The sequence below is a fragment of the Rhinopithecus roxellana genome, chromosome 10 (genome assembly GCF_007565055.1).
Source record: "Rhinopithecus roxellana isolate Shanxi Qingling chromosome 10, ASM756505v1, whole genome shotgun sequence".
NCBI classification, from domain to species: domain Eukaryota; kingdom Metazoa; phylum Chordata; class Mammalia; order Primates; family Cercopithecidae; genus Rhinopithecus; species Rhinopithecus roxellana.
The window spans coordinates 128,750,446-128,775,534 of NC_044558.1; the positions used below are offsets into that span (position 1 = coordinate 128,750,446).

Here is a 25,089-nt window from a genome sequence, read left to right on the forward strand (position 1 = left end):
ACTATAATAACACGGCGCCTAAGTGTGTACAAGGCATTATGGGAGGCATTGAGTAAATAAGAAGTTAGCAGCTTGGAAGCCAATAGATAAGAAATATAGACAAATAGGTGACATGGCAAAATGTGTTTTGTAACCTGAGAGGTACAAGCATGGAGGTCACAAAGTTCAATGTTTGCTTGGAATAAAAAGCAAGTCAGTTGTCCTGTTTTATTAGTGCAATTTCTCCAAGTGTGGTCTACAGTCCACCTGCAACATATTCCTAAACAGACCTGCTAAAGAAAAATCTCCATGCAGCTCAGGAAAGTTCAAATTACCTCCAGGAGCATCATCCATTTGGTGCCTTGCATTTTTTTTAGATGCCTTACAATACTTATAAATACTACTAGTAAAATTTTAGGGGGGGAGCCAGTGGCTCATGCCTGTAATCCTGACATTTTGGGATGCCAAGGTGGGTGCATCACCTGAGGTCAAGAGTTCGAGACCAGCCTGGCTAACATGGTAAAACCCCCTCTCTATTAAAAAGTACAAAAAATTAGCCGGGCATGGTGGTGTGTGCCTCACATCCCAGTGACTCAGGAGGCTGAGGCAGGAGAATTGCTTGAACCCGGGAGGCGGAGGTTGCAGTGAGTTGAGATCATGCCATTGCACTCCTGGGCAACAAGAGCAAAACTCTGTCTCAAAAATAAAAAATAAAAATAAAAATAAAAGTTTAGGAATAGACTATTATTGAAGGGAATATACAAAGTGTTCCAAGACCAGGCTTTGTTTCCAAATATCTGAGGTCAGATAAATATTACACAACCTCACCAACATCCCCTAATCCTTTGGGTCCCAGTTTAGACTGACTCGAAATTGCCCTTAGGAGGAATTTTCTTGAATTTCAAAGAAGGTTTAGCAGTGTGTGGCATAAACAAAATCTCGGGATAAAATCTGAAGGACAGATTGAGAGGAATTCAAGATGCCTCCAGGGTCTCACACTCTCATGGAAAATATCAAACCCTCGATTGCTTCAGCCTCATACTCACTCAAAAGGTCTGCTATTTTATTTCATAGGTTGAAAGGTTAGAATTGGATGTCACCAAGCATTTCACTACAGAGCAACATCCCCTAAACTGAACTGATCTGGGGAAATGCGAGGAGAGGAAAAACCAGGACAGGTGGATGGCAGCAATTAGACAAAATTCTATGAGGTTTGAGTCATTAAAAGCCCTGTAGGGCTTTAGTCTTATACCTCCAATTTCATAGTGTCCGTAAAATCTCAATTAATCTCATTCTATTTTTGCAGTAACTGGCTTATTACCATAGTTCCTCCCGTCACCTGATTTCAATAAGATCATCTGATTGAGGGAATCCCCTAATTGAACATTTTACTTGAATCTTCCTATTAACAGTGCTACTACAGCTATGTGTGGTTGTGTCTGAAAATACCAGCCGTCAATCAAGAGTCCATCAAGGTTGCCCACATACGAACACACTCTTTATTAATTAATACCTGTCATCTGTTGTTTATAGACAAAACTTGGTTGCTCTGGGACTCTGAAACTCAAAATATTTGTTCAGAATACACAAGTGTTGGCTCTTCCATCCACAGCCAAAAGCATACTGCGAGAAATAGCTTCAATCCATTTATACTGAAACATTAAACTAAAAATGTTTTTTCCTGGTTGCTTTACATGTTTGTTTAGTTCATTGCTTGGTTGATTGTTCTTGTGGGAACTGGGGGAAGTACACAAGGTGTATGCAAAAATATCTCAGTAAACTTGGCCAGTTTGTCCTGCTCAATTTACATTTAAAGTGAAACCACCGATCTTCAAAGAAACTTTTGGCACAAGTTATTAAACTTTGGAACAATGGTTATAAAATAGTTAGATTTCAGCTTTAATTATATGCTACCTCTCTGAGCAGTGCTACAACAAAATGACAGAATATTCCCCCTTAAATAATCACAAGGTCCGTTTAAACATTCAAATTCTAATCAGAGTCCTTTGACTATACACATTACTGCTTAAAACCCCATTATAATTTTATCCAAACACAGTATTCATTATCAAGAATTTATAACTAAGAGAAATAAATAGTTGGAAACAGTTAATTTTATCATATCTACTTAAGTTGGAAGTTACTTAGCAGGAGATCAAATTGCAATACAATTCAAACATAAACAACAGAAAGTAATAGTATTTTTCAAATGTTCCTAAATATGGAGCAAAAGAAAATATATAAAAACAGAGTTTCAAAGAGCTAAAGATCTTCTGAACCAACATGAACAGTAATATGGATGCTTAATCCTACGGCTTCTACTATATGGAAGGTTCATAGCCTCTTTATTTTTTGGATGATGTTCAGAAAAAAAAAAAAAAAGAAAAGAAAAGAAACAAAAAGGAAGGCTCAGTGGCCTTGATAGGAGATAGCAGATTGTTCTGATGCACCTGATTATATCCCGTTTGTTTTCCCTTTTCATTTAGCTCGTATGTGAAAATCTCCTGTGGACAACTTGGTTTCTTCCCGGAAGCTTGGTCCAATCCCTGCTTCCAGTGCCATCAGCATGGAAGGGACCAGGGAGCAGGGCCAACCAGTTGCAGATCTGTGTGGACACTGCTTCAGGTGATGAAAGGGACATTGCTGACAAGTCAGTAGAGAGTAGAAGGCCAGCCTAATGGCTATTCTCAAGTGGTCATTCACCAGCTATTTGCCAGTGAAAATTGAGACTTAAATTTCTCTAATCTGCCTTCCCTAGAACTTCAATCTTTTTTACAATAAGTAATTTTTTAACTTCTTTATAACTCTCGCCATGTGGCAGCTTTGATGTGTGACACATGGAGGTAAGATTCTCCTTCCTGCCACTTTCGAATATGAATTTGAAAAAGTTACTTGGCCGGTGTAATCCCAGCACTCTCGGAGGCCGAGGCAGGTGGATCATGAGGTCAGGAGATCGAGACCATCCTGGCTAACACAGTGAAACCCCTTCTCTACTAAAAATACAAAAAATTAGCCGGGCGTGGTGGCAGGCGCCTGTAGTCCCAGCTATTTGGGAGGCTGAGGCAGGAGAATTGTGTGAACCTGGGAGGCGGAGCTTGCAGTGAACCGAGATTGCGCCACTACACTCAAGTCTAGGCCACAGAGCGAGACTCAGTCTCAAAAAAAAAAAAAAAAAGAAAAAGTTACTTAACCTCTCTAAACACTCAAATGCTCACTGTAAAAGGTAACATTAGGGTTGTTTGAAGATTATGGGAGATATTGCATAAGAATGTTCTAACATAATTCATGACATAAAACATATTCTGAATAAACTGATATTTCCAAAGTCCACTTCCCTCCTCCTTAAAACACTAATGTCTCCACTACACTCATGATCCCATTGCCTCTAAGTTCTCTGGGGACATTGAGCCAACAATTACATTTTTCCTTTCCTTTCCTGGTGGCTACTGAAAAATCAAGCATTCACTGAACATGTGTTTAGTAAATGCCAGGTGTTTTTTACATGTTACCTTAACCTACCCCTAATCTCTCCTGAAGGTATTGGTATTTCTGCTTTCTCCTATGATGAAACTTTTTAAATTAGGTGACAATAAGAGAATTCAGATAAAGATGGTTATCAGAGGAAATGTGACTATCTAGATACTGCATTCAATATTTAGATTGTGTGTGCATGTGAGCATTTTCCAGAAAAAAAAATCAATTTTTTCCATCGTAGTCTCAAAAGATCCCTGACTCTCAATATGATACAATACATTGAATCTACATTAGCAGTTGTTCAGGACAGTCCTGCTGTTCCATTGTATCTGTTTCTGTCCTTACCTAAAAGCAGTCTAGCTATGGTCGTCGGTAAACTTTTGCTTTTAAATTCAAACTTCTGTTTTTCAGCCTTCATCCTATGTTATCTTCATCATGGAACACTCATAACAACCTTTCTTTCTTTGAATTTTTTCTTCATTTGATTGCTGACACTACTAATATCTCCCAAGAAGTCATCTTTGAGCACTTCCATATCTTTCTTTGGCTCCTACTTCTCAGTATGACTCATGAATTCTCGTGTTTCCTGAGATACTCTTTGTCTTAATTTACTGTTGTTGTGCATGCACTCCTTGGATTATATACTCTATGGGCAAAGCTTTCTGCATCTCCAGGTCAGACTTATCCTAATATCTACATCTATATTTCTAGGTGACTAAAAAGTAAATTCCACAAATGTCCAAAAATACACTTTAAATCGCTACTATCAAAAATAAAAACCAACTTAACACAAAGATACTACTTTTCTTTAACATATGATCCATGTACATTATTTTATTATAATGTCCTGTGTTGGCAATTTTAAGAAGACCAGAGCCACTAAAACATTTCTAGAGGACTATGGATTATTACAACCTTTATAGAGTAGAATTTGTCTATACAGCTCAGAAGTCTTTAAAATGTGCATACACATCTCTATTTCCTGAAGTATGACTTTATCCTGAAGAGCCCTCTCACTAAAAGACAACTAGAACTTAGATAAGTTAAGACAAACATATTTTTATGACTAAGCTCACAAAAAGGAAAAGAAAACTCGAAGTGTGAGGGGGTAGGCAATGAGCTGAAATCTGAACAGAAAGCCATGAGTAATCAATAAGTGAGAGGAAGTTGTTCTGGGAGCAAATACTGCTACAAGGCCTAGGAGCTGGGAGACCTGAACTTTGAGTCTGTCTCAAGGTTAGGGAGCTGATGCGAGTCTCCTATATTACCCTTAATCCCCCAATGGAGCTGAAGTGATCCTAGATGTTAGGAAAATCTGTATAGTGGCACATGCAACCAAATCTTTTCTCAGGGAATATTTCCAACATAAACACTTAGGATTCTTACAGATTAAGTTCAAAAACAGATGATCTTATAAACAAAAACCAAACTACTATAACTGAGAGTTCTCAGAAACAAAATACAGATTAAGTTTAAGAGAAAATTTGTATGCTGAAATTATCAGATACACAGTATAAACTAATGATATATAAAATGGTTAAAAGATTTTAAAATGGATTATTTTTAATTAACCAAAAAAGACTACTTAAAATGGCCAAGAAGTATTTAGAACTAAACTAACTTAATCTTTGATATTAAAATAGTATTGAATGAGTAACAGCATATCAGATACAGATGAAAGGGATGATTTGTGAACTGGAAAATAGATTTTAGGGAATTACACAAGATTATCACAAAAGGCATAAAATAAAGACCCTGTATAGTGACAGAGAAAAAAATTCAAGAATCAGACTCAATTTGAATCACAGCTCTATAAGTAACTAGCTCTGTGACTTTGAGTATGTTATTACCCTCTCTGTACCTCAGTTTCACCATATATTTTTAAATGATGATTTATGTAAGAATTAAATTTAAAATTTTTGGCCGGGCGTGGTGGCTCAAGCCTGTAATCCCAGCACTTTGGGAGGCCGAGACGGGCAGATCACGAGGTCAGGAGATCGAGACCATCCTGGCTAACACGGTGAAACCCCGTCTCTACTAAAAAATACAAAAAACTAGCCGGGCGAGGTGGCGGGCGCCTGTAGTCCCAGCTACTCGGGAGGCTGAGGCAGGAGAATGGCGTAAACCCGGGAGGCGGAGCTTGCAGTGAGCTGAGATCCGGCCACTGCACTCCAGCCTGGGCGACAGAGTGAGACTCAGTCTCAAAAAAAAAAAATTTATCTATAATTCTTGAATAAAGTCTGGTAATATTAAGCACTGTTGAATAATTTTCATTATTCATATGACAGAACTAAGCCCAAACATACCTATTATATTAAGGAATATGCAGGCTTGGCCGGGCGCGGTGGCTCACGCCTGTAATCCCAGCACTTTGGGAGGCCGAGGCAGGAGGATCACAAGGTCAGGAGATCCAGACCATCCTGGCTAACAAGGTGAAACCCCGTCTCTACTAAAGGTGGGCGCCTGTAGTCCCAGCTACTCGGGAGGCTGAGGCAGGAGAATGGCGTGACCCCGGGAGGCGGAGCTTGCAGCGAGCCGAGATCGCGCCACGACACTCCAGCCTGGGCGACAGAGCGAGACTCCGTCTCAAAAAAAGAAAAAAATAAAAAGAAATATGCAGGTTAATTTACCTACTAAAAGAAAGAGCTTTTCAGATTAACTCCCAAAACAAATCTTAATTTTATGCTGTGTATGAGAGAGACACACTAAATACAAATTTATACATAAAGATAACAATAAAAGAACGGGCACAGTGGGATACAAAAGAAAATAAGGCAGAGAGAAAAAGGAAGGAGAGAGGTAAGAAAAAAATGAGTCATGATCATAATATTTGAAAAGGTAAAATTCAGAGCTTTTGAAAAAACATTAAATGTGACATAGAAAAGTACTTTAAATATACTAAAGGGAACAATTCACAGTAAAGATATAAGTGTTATACATTTCTATGCACCTAATGAGTAAACAATTTCATGAAGCAGAAAACACAGGAGATGCAAAGACAAACTGGCAGAAACATTTAAATAATAGTAGCTTAATTCTCTTGCAGTCCAAGATCTAGTAAGGTAAAAAGTATAAACAAGGATTTGTGAGACTTAAATAACATTTTTAATAAAGTAGATTGTATGGAGATCTATACAGCAGCAAGAACTTTTGTATCTTAAACAGAAAATATTCCTTTTCCAGCGCTCATGGAACCTATACTGAAATAGATTATATTTTAGATTACAGATATAAATTTAATAAAGTCCCAAATAGCAATAATACAGAAAACATTGAGCACAAACAATAAAAGAAATAATTTCACTGAGAAAGATTTAGTTAAAGAAAGCATAAAAACAAACAAAAATTATAGAATGTCCGGAAAACCTTTGTGGGTTAAATTGTTTCCCCCACAAAATGCACCTGTTGAAGTCCAAAGAGTGCCTCAGAATGAAACCACATTTGTAAACGGAGTTATTTCCGAAGTGATTAAGTTAAGATGAAGTTATCCTGAGATACTTTGGGACCCTAGTATAATATAACTGGTGGATATATAAAAAGGAGAAATTTGGTGTCAGAGACACGCACACAAGGATAATCCCTCATGGAAATAAAGACAAAGATCAGGTGATGCTCCTTCTACAAGCCAGGGAACACCAAAGATTGCCAGGAAACTACCAGAAGTTAGGAAGAGGCATGGAACAGCCCTCAGAAAGAACCAACCCTGCTGACACCTAATCTTAGACTTCTTGCCTCCAGAACTGTGAAACAGTAAATTTCTGTTTTTTAAGCCACATGGTGTTGCAGCACTTTTTGTCCCAACAAGTTGGAAATGTCATTGTTATTTTCCCATTTGTTGACCAAATCTCCGATTAGACTATATATAAGAATTTAGTGTCCAATAGATGCTCTAAGTATTATTGAATGAATAATTCAAGTATTACGGGAGAGTTAAATTATTCTTAAGTTTTCTTCTAACTCAGCGATTGTTTTTCATTTGTTTCTGTGTTCATTTTTTGTTTTTGTTTAGAAGAATCATCAAGCCTTTCTAAAGCTCCTAATCTGTATGTCTGAAATAACAAGATTTCAGGAGTCCTTAAGAAATGCATTTTCTTTTAAAATATTAAAACAGTATTAGAAAACACATGTTCTTGCTTAAGAAAATTTCTTGAGAAATTTTTAAAATACAAACATGCAAACCATTAAATACCGAATTATCCACAAAAGCACACAAAGATAATAAAGCTCTATGTGAGAGGGCACTGCTCACTCTTACTCAGACCTCAGTGAGTGGGTGACATGAGGTGGGGCAGGATGGAGTGAGTTGGTCTCCTGCCTCTTTCAAAACTTTACTTACATGTTTTGAATCAGATAAAAGGAGCTATGAAGAGAGTGTTGGAATAGGTATTTTCCATTTAATAAACTTAAAAATGTCCGTGCTACATTTTAAAGAATGGTAGAAAAGAATAATTTTTTAAAAGACAATTCTAGATTGTTCTCCAGCAAAGTGAATCTGTGATACAAAGAGATGAAAGTAACGTTGGAAAAAATCATTAAGAAAAAGTATTGTTTGATACCAAACAGCACAGATTTAGAAACACATTTTTTCCTCTCCAAAAAATGTTTGGAACAAAAATACAACTTTTAAACTATGTGGCAATCCACTAACAAGATGGTTTTAAAACTATGTAACAACATTAAAAATGCATAGAGAAATATCATCCATGACCTAATATTAACACAAAAACTGTTATGATATTTTTGTTTTCTTTTATTGTATGCAAATATTGTGTATAGTTCTATCACCATACACAGATAATTTTGTACCTTATATTTTATCAGTAGTCAATACTTTTCAATATTTAGTCTCTTTTTAATTTGTTATAATTAAAAATTAACTTTGAAACATGAAAAATCTTACAAACAATAAATGAACAATATTGGAAAAATTAAAAGAAAAATAAAAAGCAATTTGTTGGAGATACTTTTAAAATATAAAGATGCAAACCATTAAACACTGAATTCTAATACATAAGTCTAAATACCTACCAAAGCCACAAACAGATTCCTGAAGGAATTAACATGTAATGTTACACTTCATTTAACTATGGCAATATTAAAATGAAAGCAAAGAAAAAGAACACATGGACAAAAAGAATGAGTGAGGAAACAATAACAGGCTGAAAATATTCACATATATTTGGAAGGTGGCAAAAGACTGAGGAGAGATAATGACTTCTCTTCAAAATCCTACCCTTAGCTAAGAAGGCAATCTTAACAAGAAGCAAGCTGCTACTCCAGTGTGCCTGCAAGTCTAGGGATTTTTAGACCCCAGAAAACTCAGAAGCAAGGCCATGGGATAAGACTAAAAGCTAGAAGATTTTTATATACTTTAAGACTATGGACTTTAAGAGAGACCCTCCCCGCATACTTCCTTCCAAATATCCAGGTAATGACCTTCTCTAATCCCAACAAGAGTTTAATCTCTGGATAAATTAAACTTTAGACTCTAGGTCTGTGGAAACCAATCACCATAAAGGGAAGAAGAAAAACACTAGATTAAAAACAGGGAAAATCAACTAAATTGTAAACCCTCTTCCTCAACTTGACTATTCACTCCTTGTGGAAAACATTAGTGAATTTAAAAAAAAAAAAAAGTGAAAAAAAAAAATCCACAAACCTGAAATTCCCTGGCTAAAAGAACCACAAATACTGATATTTAGGAGTCTCCCAGATAAATGATCTTGTTCCTACCCAATAACCATACAATGAAATCCACCATTTGGCAAGCCATGTCCATGCATGTAACACCCAATCAATGTTGCAGTGTCTCACTAATAAAAATTAATGGACTTCTTACTCTCCCCTACATACTTAAACAACAGAAAAGAAGAAGCATGTGTCAACACAAAGACTTGTATATTAATATTTGTAGCAGCTTTATTTGTAGTAGCCTCAAACTAGAAACAACCCGAAGTCCATTAACAAAATGGCTAAACATTTTGTAATATATTCACACAATGAAACACTATTCCACAATTTAAAATACCCACATGAATACAGAATGCAGATAAATTTCAAAATCATTATGCTGAATGAAAAAAAAAAAAGTCAGGCAAAAAGGAATACATGCTATACTATCTCATTTGTACAGAATTCTAGAAAATGCAAACAAATCCATAGAAACAAAAAACACAGCAGCAGTTACCTGATGAGGGGGTTGGTGAGTGGAAGGAAATGAGGAAGTATAACAAGAGATAAACTAAAAAAGGTTACAAGACAGCATTTTAGGAGGATGGAAATGTCCGTTACATTGATTGTGGTGATGGTTTCAGGGGTGTGTGCATTGACCAAAAACAGTCAAATTATACATTTTAAATATATGCAGTTTATTGCATTTTGATAATCCCTAAAGGAGGGTGTAAAATGACACAAATATAAAAATAAATAAATGGGCCAATAAGGATCATCAGATATTTAGAGAAAGCTCCAATAAGAAATATAAACATCAAAGATTTTTTTTTAAAAAGGGATCTGAAGGAAATGAAGGCCACAACAGAAAGAGAATTTTAAAAAGAAACCAGAAAAGAGAAAGCTGTAAATAGTAACCTCAGAGATAAGGATGGATATTACATCAATGAAACAAAAGCAGGATACTACAAAAGAAGGTTCAGAAAGGAAGATCTCTTAAAAATTAAAAATAAGATTGTAAAAGTTAGTTTTTGTGTGGAAAAGTTGGTAGATTAGGAACTTTAAGAAGTTAAAAAATTACAGAGATCAAAAAATAGTGAAAATATGTATAAATAAATACAAGAATAACAAATTCAATTCTAAAAAGCCTTTTGGGGAGGAAAGCAGAGAAAATGGAGAGGAGACAAATATCAAGAAAAACTTCAAAAGTACTTTTCAGAACTAAAGAACACAAATTTACTTGTTAAAAGATACACTGAGTTTCCAGCTCAGTCAATAAAAAAAGATCCACACCAAAGCATATCATCATGAATTTAAACATATCAGGAACACAGAAAAGATCCTTAGGACTTCTACAGAGAGGTTTTAAGCAATGAAATATAAAAAATCAAAAACTGCTTTTCTTTATAGCCACATTAGTGATTAGAATACAATGGAATAATGCCTTTATAATTCTGAATAAAAATAATGTGTTTAGAACTATGCTCAGAAACAAAAGGTCTCAGTCTTTCATGTGCCCATTCTCAGTAAGCTACTGCAGTGTATGTTCCATCAAAATAAGGATGTAAATCAAGAAAACAAGAACAGTATATTTAAAATGGAAGAATGCTGGGAGTATTTCTCAGTACAAAAACAAACAGATAAAAACAACTGGACGGCAACCCTAAAGAGCAATCAGTTTGGAGAAAAGGAGGAGGTCAGAGGCCATAGGAGAGAGACTTCCATGAGAATGGGCAGTGAGAAGGAAAGTTGGAAATAAGAAGGAAATATTATCATCTGAAGGGTGGTCATATCCTATTTTATCATTCTGTGAGACAATTTGCAAATCTAAAACTGAACAATCGAAAAAGAGGCAAATGTTAATTAGAAGAAAAACAAAAGGTTATATAAGAAAGGAAAATACTCATAGCATATTACTCGGTTCAATAGTAATCAGCATTTAGGTTGTCATAAAATCATGCCATTCATCAGAAATTAATAAAGCTATCAAAGTACTGAGACAGTGTCAGCAAGACACAGAAGGCAACTGGAAGGGATTCCTATCGATCCAACATGGGATAATTTTAATACGAAAAAGACAAAGGAAATCAAAATACATACATAGTAAAGTATATTTCAAAAAATGAAAAAGAAAAATCATATATCTTGCCTTTCATTTAAAACTACCTCAAGGTAATCAAATAGTTAACAAGAGACGTTCTCTTTTATTGAAGAATTTCAACTAATGACAAAGGAACGAAGGAATGACAGAATTAGACTAGCACTATCTTTCAATCCCTAATAAAAAGTATTTCAGGCAATTATCATCAAAGATTGCTAAAAACCAGCAAATGAAAGGCTGATAGAGAACTCAGAATGAACAACTTGCCTGCTATCTGAACTCACTGATCATTCTTAGCCTCATAAAAGATATTATATGCCCCTTGTTATAATGCAATAGGAAATAAACAACATCATGTGAGACATATTCTTACCAAAATAATGGAAGCTGAATCATATCAAGCCTCTAGATCAAACTACGAGTACAGAGGAAACGCAAATGAGAAAGGAACATGTTAAATGATACCACACACATGCCATCAACAAAATCCAGGATGTGGGGAATTCTACACAACAAATGCCCCCAATTTTTAAATATCAACAATAAGAAGAATAAGGGACAGACAATTATAAATTAAAGAGTCACATAGAGCAACCAAATGCAATCTTCTTTAGATCCTGAATCCAACAAACCAGTTAAATTTTTATTTGTAAACAACTGGAAAATGTGAATGCTGAATGAACTATTATTTATATTAAGGAACTCCTGTAAATTGTATGTTTAGATGGGATAATGGTTTTATAGCTCTGTTCTATAAAATGTCCTTATCTTTTATAACACTAAAAAATGTACAGTTAAAATTATGTGATCTCTAGGATTTGTTTTAAATAATACAGTGGGAGGTGGGAGGAAAGTAGGTAGGAATACAGAGTGAGCAAGACAGATTATTTGTTGATAATGGTTCTAATTTTATATACATTTGAAAGTTCCCACAAGAAACACTTTAAAATGTAAATAGAAAAAAGATGTACATCTAATACTGATGTAATTCAAAAAATCTGGTAAACTATTTTAGGATGGTGGTAGAGAAGAAAAGTGAGGAGAGCTGAATCTTCGTCCTCTAATATGGGATATCAACATATAAAATGTAAATTTAATAAATCAAGAGTGACCAGAGAAGCAAATATTTTTGAAATGTAGAAACAGCTAAAATAGTTAAAAAACAAAATGTAGAAACAGCTAAAATAGTTTTAAAAAAAATGTAGAAACAGCCAAAATAGTTAAAATTGAGTGCCTGTGGAGAGCAAAATTTATGGGTGGGCAGATTAAGGCAAGGGATGCTGTGATTATTATTAGTCTTCTAATACCATTTGAGCACATACAAATTTGATAAAACATAAAAATTATTTTTAAATGATAGATAAAGCATCTTTTACTTTTAAAATTTGATAGGAAGAAGTCCATTAATACATGTTATGAATTATATCCTAACCTGACATTCATGTTTATCTTCAATCTCTTCTCATTTGTTGCCTTTCTTTACATCATTGCCAAAGCATGTTATGATTATGAATACGACTTGGAGTCATTTACTTCTCTAACTCCTCAGCAGCCACCCTGGTCTAATGCCTCATCATCTCACTGATATTGTCTGCTAATAGATTTCCTGTTTTTACACTTGCCACCCTCTAATTCATTCCACAAATATCCTGGGACAGGCAGATGAGAATTTGTCTTTCACTCTGTCCTTGAGTAGCTCTTTCACCTTAAGCGAGTCGTTTATATTCCTTGAATCTCAGTTTCACTATCTAACAATTAGAGCAGATGATAATCACCGTAGAGGTGTGAAGACGAAGTGAGGTATCACATATTATTCCACATCCAGACTGATGTTTTAAAGATGCAAAGCAGAACATTTTATACCCCTGCTTAGACTTCTTCCGGAACTTCAAATTGTCATCTGAATAAATCCAAGATCCTTAACACAACCTTCAGCGCCCTACACCTGCAGGTTCCTGCTTGGGTCTCCAGCATCATGCCGCTTTTGCCTTCATTCACGAGAATTGGCATATGCTTTCTCTGCTCTTGAACACTTCCCCATCACTCTTCCGTTAGCTCTTAGGCTTTGCAATTCAGCATAAATGTCACCTTTTTTTTTTTTTTCTCACTCTGCCATATTTTTTTTCTCCGCAGTGCTTACTATTTGTAATTGCACATTTACTGTTCACTTGCTTACTCTGTTTCTTTTACAGACTATAAGCTGCGTGAGAACAGGAATGTGTTTCTTTCACTGTCATCTTTCTTGTACCTGGAATAACTCCTACCACAGAGTAGAACCTCAGTAAATACTTACTGAATCCATAAATAAATGGAATGTATTACGGGACAGTTTTTCTAAACTGTAGTGTGTACGCAATCACTAAGAAAAGATCATTTTTGTTTTGTTTGTTTGTTTGTTTTGAGATGGAGTCTTGCTCTTTCGCCCACGCTGGAGTGCAGTGGCGCGATCCTTGGCTCACTGCAAGCTCCGCCTCCTGGGTTCAAGCGATTCTCCTGCCTCAGCCTCCTGAGTAGCTGGGACTACAGGCACCTGCCAGAACACACAGCTAATTTTATTTATTTATTTATTTATTTATTTATTTATTTATTTATTTATTTTGTATTTTTAGTAGAGATGGGGTTTCACTGTGTTAGCCAGGATGGTCTCGATCTCCTGACCTCGTGATCCGCCTGCCTCGGCCTCCCAAAGTGCTGGGATTACAGGCGTGAGCCACCGCGCCCAGCGGAAAGATCATTTTTGAAATGCAGATTTTCATAGAGTGGATCCAAGCTGTGGCCTGAGATTCTGCATTTCTAATAAGCTCCCAGGTGATGCAAAAGCTGCCAGCACCTTGTTCACACTTTGTCTTAGCAAGGCTAAAGGGGATATACCAAGATAAGTGACAGTGATGCTTGTCCTTTAGAAAGAAGCTTATGCCCTTGTTAAAATAATCTAAATATCCACATACCACCTTCACTTTCATTAGTGCTGTAGGGAGCATGTAAACTCTGAAGCTATTTGAGATTGGGATAGATGTTGATTTAACTAAACATTATACGAGACCAGCATAATGTCCCATCTGGCTATAACAAAATCATTCAAGGTGTTATAACAAGATATACAACTTAGAGAAAGCAATTAGCAATTTTGAATATGAAAATATAGATCCTTTTTAACAAAGAAAGAAATATCCTGAAACAGACAGATGAGAGTTTGTCTTTCACTCTGCCCCTGAGTAGCTCTGTAACCTTAAGCAAGTGGCTTATATTCTTTGAATCTCAGTTTCATTATTTATAAATTAGGGCAAATGATAACCACCGTAGACGTGCAAAGATGAAGTGAGATATTACATATCAATTATATGACTGTGCCTGACATATGGTAGTCCTTATAAAATACCGGGTCTTCCTGTTCTTTCCTTAGATAGAATATTTTCCTTATGTACCCTCTCTTAGCGTAAGAGAGGATCCATTTTGAATGTTATGTTTGGCACCCTTAACATCTTAGAGAAAAAAAACGCTATGAAAATAGAATAAATAACAATGTAGGTAATAGGCAAGTATTTTTGTCTAAATGAACACTAGACCATGAGTCAGAAAGCTAGGCTTTGGTCCAGGATTCAGCATGAACTAGATGTTTGATGTTGAATCTTTTTTAGTGTCACTGGCCCTCGAATGCTTTCTACATCACTGTATTTAACACAGGACAGGTGAGCCCCAAAGTGGGGCTTAGCGCTCAAGGGTTCTTGGCTTTGTCCATGAAAGAATTCAGGGGCAAATTGGAGGTAGAAGAAAACAGCTTTATTGAAGAGGCAGTGTTACGGTTCTGGCATTTATAACTCTGTGATAATATAATATATAATATACAATAATGATAATATAAGCCCTTCAAGGCAGGGCTACCCCATATGCAGAGAGTAGCAGCTTAGGGCGGTTTTGTAGTCATATTTGTACCCACTTTTAACTGCATGCAGATTAAGGGGTAGTTTAGGCAGAAATTTCACGGGAAGTGGTAGTAACATTGGGGTCATCCAGTCATTGCGGTGGAAAGAGGCAGTAACTCCTGCGTGTTACTATAGCAATGGTAAACTGACATGGCACACTAGGAGACGTGTCTTATGGCAAGCTGCTTTCCATTGGCCCTGTTTTAGCTAGTTCTCAATTTGGTCTGGTGATCAAGCCCTGCCTCTGGAGTCTAGTCCTTCCTCCTACCTCGTATTCACCTTGTTAAGTACACTATCTTCTTACGGAAATGCATTATCATTCCAAATCTTTTGATTTTATTTTGTTTTTTTTTTTTCTTTTGGAATATCAGTAAATTTCACGGAAAATATTAAAATTGTAGAATCATTGAATAATTAGAACACAGATTCTAAACAAGTTTGTTTCTTTCCTCCTGAAATCTCTACCAAACACCTTCAAACTATGTTACTACACTTTCAGTAAGTATATGAAATCAATGAACTAATGTTTCTAGTTTGAGAACTTTAATTTTTTTAAGATTACACAGGCATGCACATTTTCAATGACAATTGAAATTTCTTGTATTTGTTTTACATGACATTAAGTTGTTATATTAATAACTAAGATAACAAATATAATTTAGAAATACAAAAAAAGAGGCCGGGTGCAGTGGCTCACGGCTGTAATCCCAGCACTTTGGTAGGCCGAAGCGGGTAGATCACCTGAGGTCGGGAGTTCGAGACCAGCCTGACCAACATGGAGAAACTCCATCTTCACTAAAAATACAAAATTAGCCGGGTGTGGTGGGGCATGCCTGTAATCCCAGCTACTCTGTAGGCTGAAGCAGGAGAATTACTTGAACCCGGGAGACGGAGGTTACGGTGAGCCGAGATCGCACCTTTGCACTCCAGCCTGGGCAACAAAGAGGGAAACTGTCTCAAATAAAAAAGAAAAAAAAAAAAAGAGAGAAAGAAAAAAAAAAGAGCAATTTGGAGAAAGAGTTAAAAACCAAATCATTTTAAAACACAAACTACAAAGTACTGTCTGAGCCAAGCCATTCGTAATGTTCTCATGAAGCTAAAGGGAAACAAATCTGTTCTTTCAAAATAATTGCAAATTTCTGTGTAACAATGAATGAAAAAAGTCATCCAAAAACTACTTGACTACATATACTTATGGATCTCTATGTAAGTGCCGCCAAATGAATTTTTTTATTCATTTGGTTATGTAGCGGTTGTTCATTCTAATCTTGTTTTGTTCCCTGTCATCTCTCTGGTACCTGGAATAATCCCTACCACGGAGTAGGTCTTCCGTTACTCTTATGCTTTTAAATCTCCTCTCACCTCATTGTAAATGACTTTTGATTTCTCTTTTATGCCCTTTTTATACACCTTCCTCTTATATCTCCATTTATTCCTGAAGCTTCATAGGATTCAGCCATTGAGGTCACTTGGGTTTAGATATACCAAAAGTCTGTGATTTCTTTATTTGCATATATGCACATTTGTTGTTATCCTTACCCCTTTCTATCAGTTCCTTACCATAAGATACACTTAATTCTTGAAAATTCACTCGTGTCTTACAAAGATAACAAATTCAAACTTCTGCTGTGTATGACACACCATTAACTGCACAAGGACACTCTGTATTTGCTACATTAATATTTACTGATGAGTTAATGTAATAATGACCCATCTGCTTCTGCTGTCTATGAGGTACTTTCTATCTATAGGGATGGAAATTAATGACAGAGGCTCTCTGAGCTGCCTGATGTCAGAGCTGAGAAAGGTGTGATGGGTATATAAGAGCTGGATTACTAGTTAGCAGGTAAGGGGGTAAATATTCCAGTGGATACGAGCTTGGGCTCTTTTCTTGAAGCTTTCTTTCTATCAAAGGCATTTGCTGATATTGCTGACGTTGAAACATTAAAAGGTAAAGATTTCCTATTTCTGGGAAAGTTTTATTTATTTAGAGAAATGCACACTTGGTGTTAAATTCATGGTTTAGTTCAAAGAAAGGCTAAAGGGAGAGCATATTACAATATAAATGTTCAGATTGTTTAGATAAGGAAATTGGGAAAGTAAAAATCTCAAAATTACTTAAAAAGTAGACAGTATTAGGGACTAAATCAATAAAAATTTTGATCCTTATAAATTATGTTTTAAAAAGATGGTTCTTTTAAAAACGAGGCTCTAATTTAAAATTACATCAATTAGAACTGTAAGAAATCTCTTGATTTCAGTGCTGGATTATTCTTTGCAGAAAATCTGAGAAGCAATGTGCATCCTGAAGCTGCAAGTATTTCTCATCGTGCTCTCTGTTGCATTAAACCATCTGAAAGCTACACCCATTGAAAGGTTGGTAACTTTAAGATCCTGCTTCTTTTGTAAAGTGTGGGAAAATTAGAATTAAATACTGTCAAATGACTAACAGCCTTAGATTTCTGACTATATCATGCTTAAGAACAGTACCTTCAGTTATTCCATTGTTTCTTGAATTCTGTGTTCTTTAAAGAATAACACCAGTGGCAAATAAATATCTTTGATGGAACTTCTGACAGACAAGAATGGATAATTCCAGTTACATATTTAGTTTCCAGCATATTTCCAAGAGAAATATGGTCTTGGAACTTAGAGGGGCAAAGCCAGAACATGAAGCAGGAAAAAAATCAAAAGGTAGTAATTTCTCTTATATTAACCCGATACTGAAACAAACCGGAGGAACTTAAGTGAAGCATGTATTTTTTGTACCAAGTGTAATTCTTTTTGTATATTTACTTAGATTTTTATTTTCCTCAAATGTCTCTGGAAATATTCAAAACTTTTACATCTTGTGGAAATGGAAATGTACAGAAATAATCAGGAGCAAATTAATGTTTTTAAGAAATGAAACCGAAGAAAACTAGTTAAAAAGCCATTTGCTGTTGGGGGATTTATTCTATATTGTTAGCTAGCTATTCTATGAGTGAAACAGGTTTATAAAAAGCTATTCTTCATATTACTTCTAAGCTGCTATAAACTTAATACTTTTTAAAATTACTTTCAATAGGGAGCATGTACCTCAGGATTTCCTGGGAAGTCTTTGTATGAAAGGTTTCCTGACATTTAAATGGTAATTAAGGAAGTCTAAAAACTATGTCACGTAAAACTTTCAAGAATAGTTACAATTTTCAAACTGAAACTTTAATACTGTAATTCTCCATTTATTTAAAGGATTACTAAGTTCAAATATGTGCATAAGTCATAAATAATATAGTGAGGATTTGTTTGTGCCTAAATCAGTTTTGCTCCATATAGTCTTATGGGACTGAACTTATACACTCTTTAACACCAAGGAGAATTACGTTTACCTTTGTAAAGAGTGTGCATTGTCATATTAGAACTCTTCTCATTAGAATGATTATCATCTTGTCTTTGTTTTCCTTTGAGATCATTTTTCTTGGAAGCCCATAGCAGTATGCAAAGATTTCTACAGCACCTATGTATAATAAATAGCAAGAATCATGTTTTTTGTCATTTCAAGACTTATTTAGTTTACAGGGTGTTCTTCTCAGAACTGACTCTAATTTTCTATTTGATTTTTATTGGATAAAAATAACTTTTAAAATGACATGAAGTTTCTGATAAGCAGAATAACTGAATGATGATAGGAAAATCAGTAGTATTTCCTACTATATCTGTTTATATCTTGATACTTTCTTTCAATAGATATGGAAATTTACTCAGCACATTTACCCTCTTTTTTTTTTTTATTTTATTTTGAGACAGGATCTCTCTGTGTGTCACCCAGGCTGCTGGAGTACAGTGGTACAATCATGGCTCACTGCAGCCTTGACCTTTTGGGCTCAGGTGATCTTCCCACCTCAGCCTCCCAAGTAGCCGGGACCACAGGCACCTGCCACTATACACAGCTAATTGTTTTATCTTTATTTTATAGGGAAAGGGTCTCCCTATATTGCCCAGGCTGGTGTCAAACTCCTGGGCTTAAGCTTTCCTCCTGCCTCAGTCTTCCAAAGTTCTGGGATTATAAGAGTGAGCCACAGAAACCAGTCCATTATGTTTTTATAGATGCTTGTTTGTTTATTATGAGAGAAACTTCTCTTAGAAATAGGGTAATATGTAATATAATATTACTTATTATTAAATTATTTTGGTGTTAGTCTAACAATCTTTAACTTTGAATTATTAGAAATCTTGTAAAACATTCTTCAAATTGCTTTTTAATGTGTTGCCTGAAATGCGTATGTTTGAACATTTGTTAAAGGGAGTATGATTTATCACGCTGAGATGTTAAATCATGTACTATTCTACGTATCTCACAGAAAGTTAGGAAAATATATGTGGAAAATGTGTCAAATTTTAACTCTTTTAAAAAATAAAACTAATAGTATTCAATGTAATTTTCCTTATAAAATTTAATCATCTCATTAGAGATTTTTTCAATTTGTAAGTGTATGAAATAGGATAAAAGGATCACATACTTTCCCACCAACGTTTTTACACTCCCTTGTAAATATCTGCCTGGCAGGTAATCAAAGGATACTTAAAAATGTAATTACATAGATGCCAAGATGTAATCACTAGGATCTCCCTGCAGGAGCTCACATACTTCCACAGATGAATGTTAAGAGCTGAGAGCAGGGAAGCACTTTAAAGCCATTTTTAAAACTCTGGAGAGACCATTTAAAAGAGAGGCAATTTAAGAGTTATACTTTGGCTTATTGTCATCTCTGTTTAAACTCTCTTAAAGTCAAGAATTTCCATGTGTGTATGTGCCTGTAAGTGGTCAACAACTTTAATGTCTGTTACTAGCTGGTATGTTACCTGTCTAGGTAGTCAATGAGAAAAAAATGCCTGAAACCGGGGAAGTAATGCCTTTTATTAACCATTTTAGACATCTTTTTCCATCCTAAAGATTGCTTTAGATAGAATCTTATATAAGCTGAATAGTATATTTAGATGAAAAGTCTTTTTTAGAAAAGCAATTTAGGCCGGACGCAGTGGCTCACGCCTGTAATCCCAGCACTTTGGGAGGCTGAGGCAGGCAGATCACGAGGTCAGGAGATCGAGACCATCCTGGCTAACATGGTGAAACCCCGTCTCTACTAAAAATACAAAAAATTAGCCAGATGTGGTGGCAGGCGCCTGTAGTCCCAGCTATTCGGGAGGCTGAGGCAGGAGAATGGTGTGAACCTGGGAGGCGGAGCTTGAAGTGAGCCAAGATCGCGCCACCGCACTCCAGCCTGGGGGACAGAGCAAGACTCCGTCTCAAAAAAAAAAAGAAAGAAAAGAATAGAAAAGCAATTTCACAAATATAATAAAAACATAAATGCTCTTACTATTTATTCTAAGTGGAATGATGGCCCTTCTAGGTAACTCAAATAAGGTAACATTCTATTTAGAACAATTTTAAATTTTATTATTGACCTTCCAACCAATTATCAAAATACCACTCAGCATTTAGCGTATAAAGTATTTCACATTCTGCTTCAGTCATATGCTAAACATATCTTGGAACAGATATTCCCTTTGAATCTTCTCAATTTGATCCATAATTTTCCTTTACTACTTTTTTTCAGATGTTTGGACCAAATTCCAATTTTTATGTTTTTCAAGAAAAGTTAGTATTTTAGAATTCAAGACAAATGTTTGAAATTACTAGTTCAATCCTTAAAGCATTAAACCACTCTTTTGAAATGTACATTGGCCATATTTACTGTAACTTCAAAAATAAATAATTGAACAGATAGTGTAAATGAGATTGATATAGATTAAATAATTATGGTTTCCTTTGCCCAGATAGTTTGTTCAATAATTTGTCGGCATACACTTACATTCAACAAGTATCCAGTTCACCTAATGCTATAAGAAATTTTCTGTACTTAGGAGGAAATATGGGAGTAAAAATTTTTTTTAAAAAGTTTCACATTAGATTATTAAACATTTACTCTTAGGCTACCTCTACTTCAAGATAGAGATAATGAAATACTCCCCACACAAGGTAAACACAATGAGATAAATCCATTGCATTTAAGTCCCAAATTGTGCATATCCACTGGCTCCTGGACATTCAGTTTTTAACCCTATAACTATTACATTTTCCATTTACCCTAAGTTTCACCAATATTTTGATTTCTATGAAGTTGAAAACTAAAATATTTCTCTAACTTTCCTAATAATCAATAAAGAGGAAGCAATGTTATTATTCTGCATCCATTTCCGATATCATTTGAAAGTACGTTGAAACAAAAGGCGATCAAAAAAATGGAGTTGATATACAAATAAATGCTTTAAATAAAAACAAATGAAAATTAAATGAATTATTTAATTTGTAGTTATGATTTCTGAGTTTATAAGTATTATTATGAACTTCCTTCAGGTGGCTAGAAAAATGTGATGAATATTAATACCATTGACATAAAAAGTGTTTTGGTTTTAACATTTAACCTAGTCTTATCATTAAAGTGCTTGAAAGTATAAGATCCAAGCAGGAAAATATATTTATGCTAAAAGTAATAAAACTCTCACATTGCAATAGAGTACTTGAACAAGTGATAGATTTGATTCTTTTTGAGACTTTATGATATTCTCTTTTTTGACATATTTTTATGACATTCTCTCTTTCCTATTTTATTATATTTCATTTTATTGTGGCAAGAACAAAGTATGACATCTACCCTTTTTAACAAATTTTTAAGCATGCAGTACATTATTCTGGATTATGTGCAAAATGTTGGACAGCACATCTCTAGAGCTTAGTCATCTTGCTTGACTGAAGCTTCACACCCAATAGTTAGTAACTCCCTATTTCTCCCTCTCCTTTGCCCCTGATAACCACCATTCCACTCTTTAATTCATGAATTTGACTATTTAAAATACTTCATATACATGGAACCAAGTGGTATTTATCTTTCTATGACTAGCTTCTTTCGCTCAACCTAATGTCCTCAAGGTTCTTCCATGTGTTGCATATTGCAGAATTCCCTTATGACATTTCTTGCATAACACTCCTGATTCAATTATCTCAAGGAACTTAAAGATTAAGTAACACTGCTTTATTCTTATTGGAAAGATGTAGAAATAATTATATTTAAATTTCTACATATTTCAGGTTACATTTAAATTTTACATATTTTTTTATGTATTAAAAAATAAATTACTCAAGATTTTTTTTTTTTTTTTTTTGAGACGGAGTCTTGCTCTGTCGCCCAGGCTGGAGTGCAGTGGCCGGATCTCAGCTCACTGCAAGCACCGCCTCCCAGGTTCAGCTATTCTCCTGCCTCAGCCTCCGGAGTAGCTGGGACTACAGGCGCCCGCCACCTCGCCCGGCTAGTTTTTTGTATTTTTTAGTAGAGACGGGGTTTCACCGTGTTAGCCAGGATGGTCTCGATCTCCTGACCTCGTGATCTGCCCGTCTCGGCCTCCCAAAGTGCTGGGACTACAGGCTTGAGCCACCGCGCCCGGCCTCAAGATTTTTAAAAATGTAAGACAAAGACACTGTTATTTTGATTATATGTAAACTATTCTGAATTTCCAAAGGAAGACTTTTAACTGAGAAATGTAACACTGACTGTAATGAAAGATGTTATATGATTTTCAATTGTCATTTCAAGGTGTCCAAAAAAAAATCCTGGCCGGGCGCGGTGGCTCACGCCTGTAATCCCAGCACTTTGGGAGGCCAAGGTGGGCCAATTACGAGGTCAGGAGATAGAGACCATCCTGGCTAACACGGTGAAACCCCGTCTCTACTAAAAACACACAAAAAATTAGCTGGGCGCAGTGGCAGGCGCCTGTAGCCCCAGCTACTCGGGAGGCTGAGGTAGGAGAATGGCGTGAACCCAGGAGGCGGAGCTTGCAGTGAGCGGAGATCATGCCACTGCACTCCAGCCTGGGCGACAGAGCAAGACTCTGTCTCAAAAACAAACAAACAAACGAACAAACAAAACTCAGTCATCTAGGTGTTTGCAAACCTGAGTTACTTTTGTGAAAATTGTTTCTTTAGTTTTCATCAATACGAGATATTTGATGTCGCGTGTCTGGATCCAACTAAAATAGTAAGGCTCTAACTTTTCACATTTGTTCCATGTCACCAGTCATCAGGTGGAAAAGCGGAAATGCAACACTGCCACGTGTGCAACGCAGCGCCTGGCAAATTTTTTAGTTCGTTCCAGCAACAACTTTGGTTCCATTCTCTCATCTACCAACGTGGGATCCAATACATATGGCAAGAGGAATGCATTAAAGAGAGAGCCACTGAATTACTTGCCCCTTTAGAGGACAATGTAACTCTATAGTTATTGTTTTATGTTCTAGAGATTTCCTGTATAATTTAACACTGCCTTTTTCATTTCCAGTGTGAATATATGGTCTGTGTATCTGATGTTTGTTGCCAGGACATACACATTGTCAAAAGATTGTTTTATATACAGTACTAAGGTCCCATAATAAAAAGATAGTATCTTTTAAAATGAAATGTTTTTGCTATAGATTTTTATTTTAAAGCATAAAAAAATCATTTTGGGACCTATATCTCAGTGTCACAGGTTTAAGAACAAAGGAGAAAACAGTAGTTTGAACCTCAGTAAATTGTAAACAGCTAATAATAAAGTTATTATTCTTAACATTAGAAAATTAGTAATTGGGCTGGGCGCGGTGGTTCACAGCTGTAATACCAGCACTTTGGGAGGCCGAGGTGGGCAGATCACGAAGTCAGGAGTTCGACACCAGCCTGACCAACATGGTGAAACCCTGTCTCTACTAAAAATACAAAAATTGGCTGGGCGTGGTGGCACGTGCCTGTAATCCCAGCTCTTCAGGAGGCTGAGGCAGGAGAATCACTTGAACCCAGGAGGGAGAGGTTGCAGTGAGCCGAGATTGCGCCACTGCACTCCAGCCTAAGCGACAGGGCAAGACTCCGACTCAAATTAAAAAAAAGAAAGAAAGAAAGAAAATTAGTAATTGTAAGTACCCCTGTTAAGCAAATTAGTAATTTTAAGTACCCATGTTAAGCAATTCCTTTTTGCAGATTTCTGAAATGATAGGATGCTGTTTTAAAAACAAAGAAAATCCTGCTCCTGACACAGTCAAAATATTTTTTAAAGTCCATTGTTTCTTGTGCTTGCTGGTACTAAGAGGCTATTTAAAAATACAAAACCACTTTGTATCCATGAGGGTTTCATTGTGTGCTAGCAGCAGTGAGCTTCTATTAAATGTATATGCCCTTTATTCTGTTTAAGTGGTTTTCAGCAAACCTCAATCACATTTTTATGCAGGGTATTGCAAAACAACTTGTGTTCTATTAATCGTGTCTTCAATTAAAAGACCACAGATGTCTAGAAACTATTTGCTGTATAGGAATTATTTCCTTTGTTTAATAAATTGGACATTTCTGGCAGAGGTTATGTGTACGATACACTTTTTTTGATAGCAGCTGCAATGTTGGACAGGAGATGAAATGCTTTGCTTTGAGTCAGATTCTCACAGAATGAAGGGGTGGCCTGCCCCTCCACACCTGTGGGCGTTTCTCGTTAGGTGAAACGAGAGACTTGAGAAAAGAAATGAGACACAAAAGACAAAGTATAGAGAAAGAAAAAGTGGGCCCAGGGGACCGGTGCTCAGCATACAGAAGACCCACGCAGGCACCAGTCTCTGAGTTCCCTCAGTATTTATTGATCATTATCTTTACCATCTCAGAAAAGGGGAAGTGGCAGGACAATAGGATCATAGTAGGGAGAAGGTCAGCAGTAAGACATATGAATAAAGATCTCTGTGACATGAATAAGTTTAAGGAAAAGTGCTGTGCCTTGATATGCATATGCAAACATCTCCATAAACCTTTTTAGTGCATAAAGAGCAGCATTGCCGCTAGCATGTCCCACCTTCAGCCCTAAGGCGGTTTTCTCCTACCTCAGTAAATAGAACATA

General features: G+C 35.9%; 2 protein-coding genes across 3 annotated transcripts in view; one reads left to right on the forward strand and one right to left on the reverse strand.

Moving 5' to 3' along the window:
- SLCO1A2 (solute carrier organic anion transporter family member 1A2) overlaps positions 1-25,089 on the reverse strand; it is a 148,326-nt gene that overhangs the window by 106,596 nt on the left and 16,641 nt on the right. The window contains exon 2 of one of the 2 annotated variants that reach the window (XM_010361361.2): positions 18,516-18,643. The exons of the other annotated variant lie outside the window; for it this stretch is intronic. The gene's annotated coding sequence lies outside the window, so the exon portion shown is untranslated. The remainder of the gene's footprint in view (positions 1-18,515; positions 18,644-25,089) is intronic. 2 annotated transcript variants of the gene reach the window in all.
- IAPP (islet amyloid polypeptide) lies at positions 16,978-24,559 on the forward strand. Its single transcript, XM_030939685.1, has 3 exons — positions 16,978-17,098; positions 17,429-17,523; positions 23,259-24,559. Exons 2-3 carry the CDS (start codon positions 17,444-17,446, stop codon positions 23,437-23,439), a joined length of 261 nt encoding a protein of 86 aa, XP_030795545.1. The 5' UTR covers positions 16,978-17,098; positions 17,429-17,443; the 3' UTR covers positions 23,440-24,559.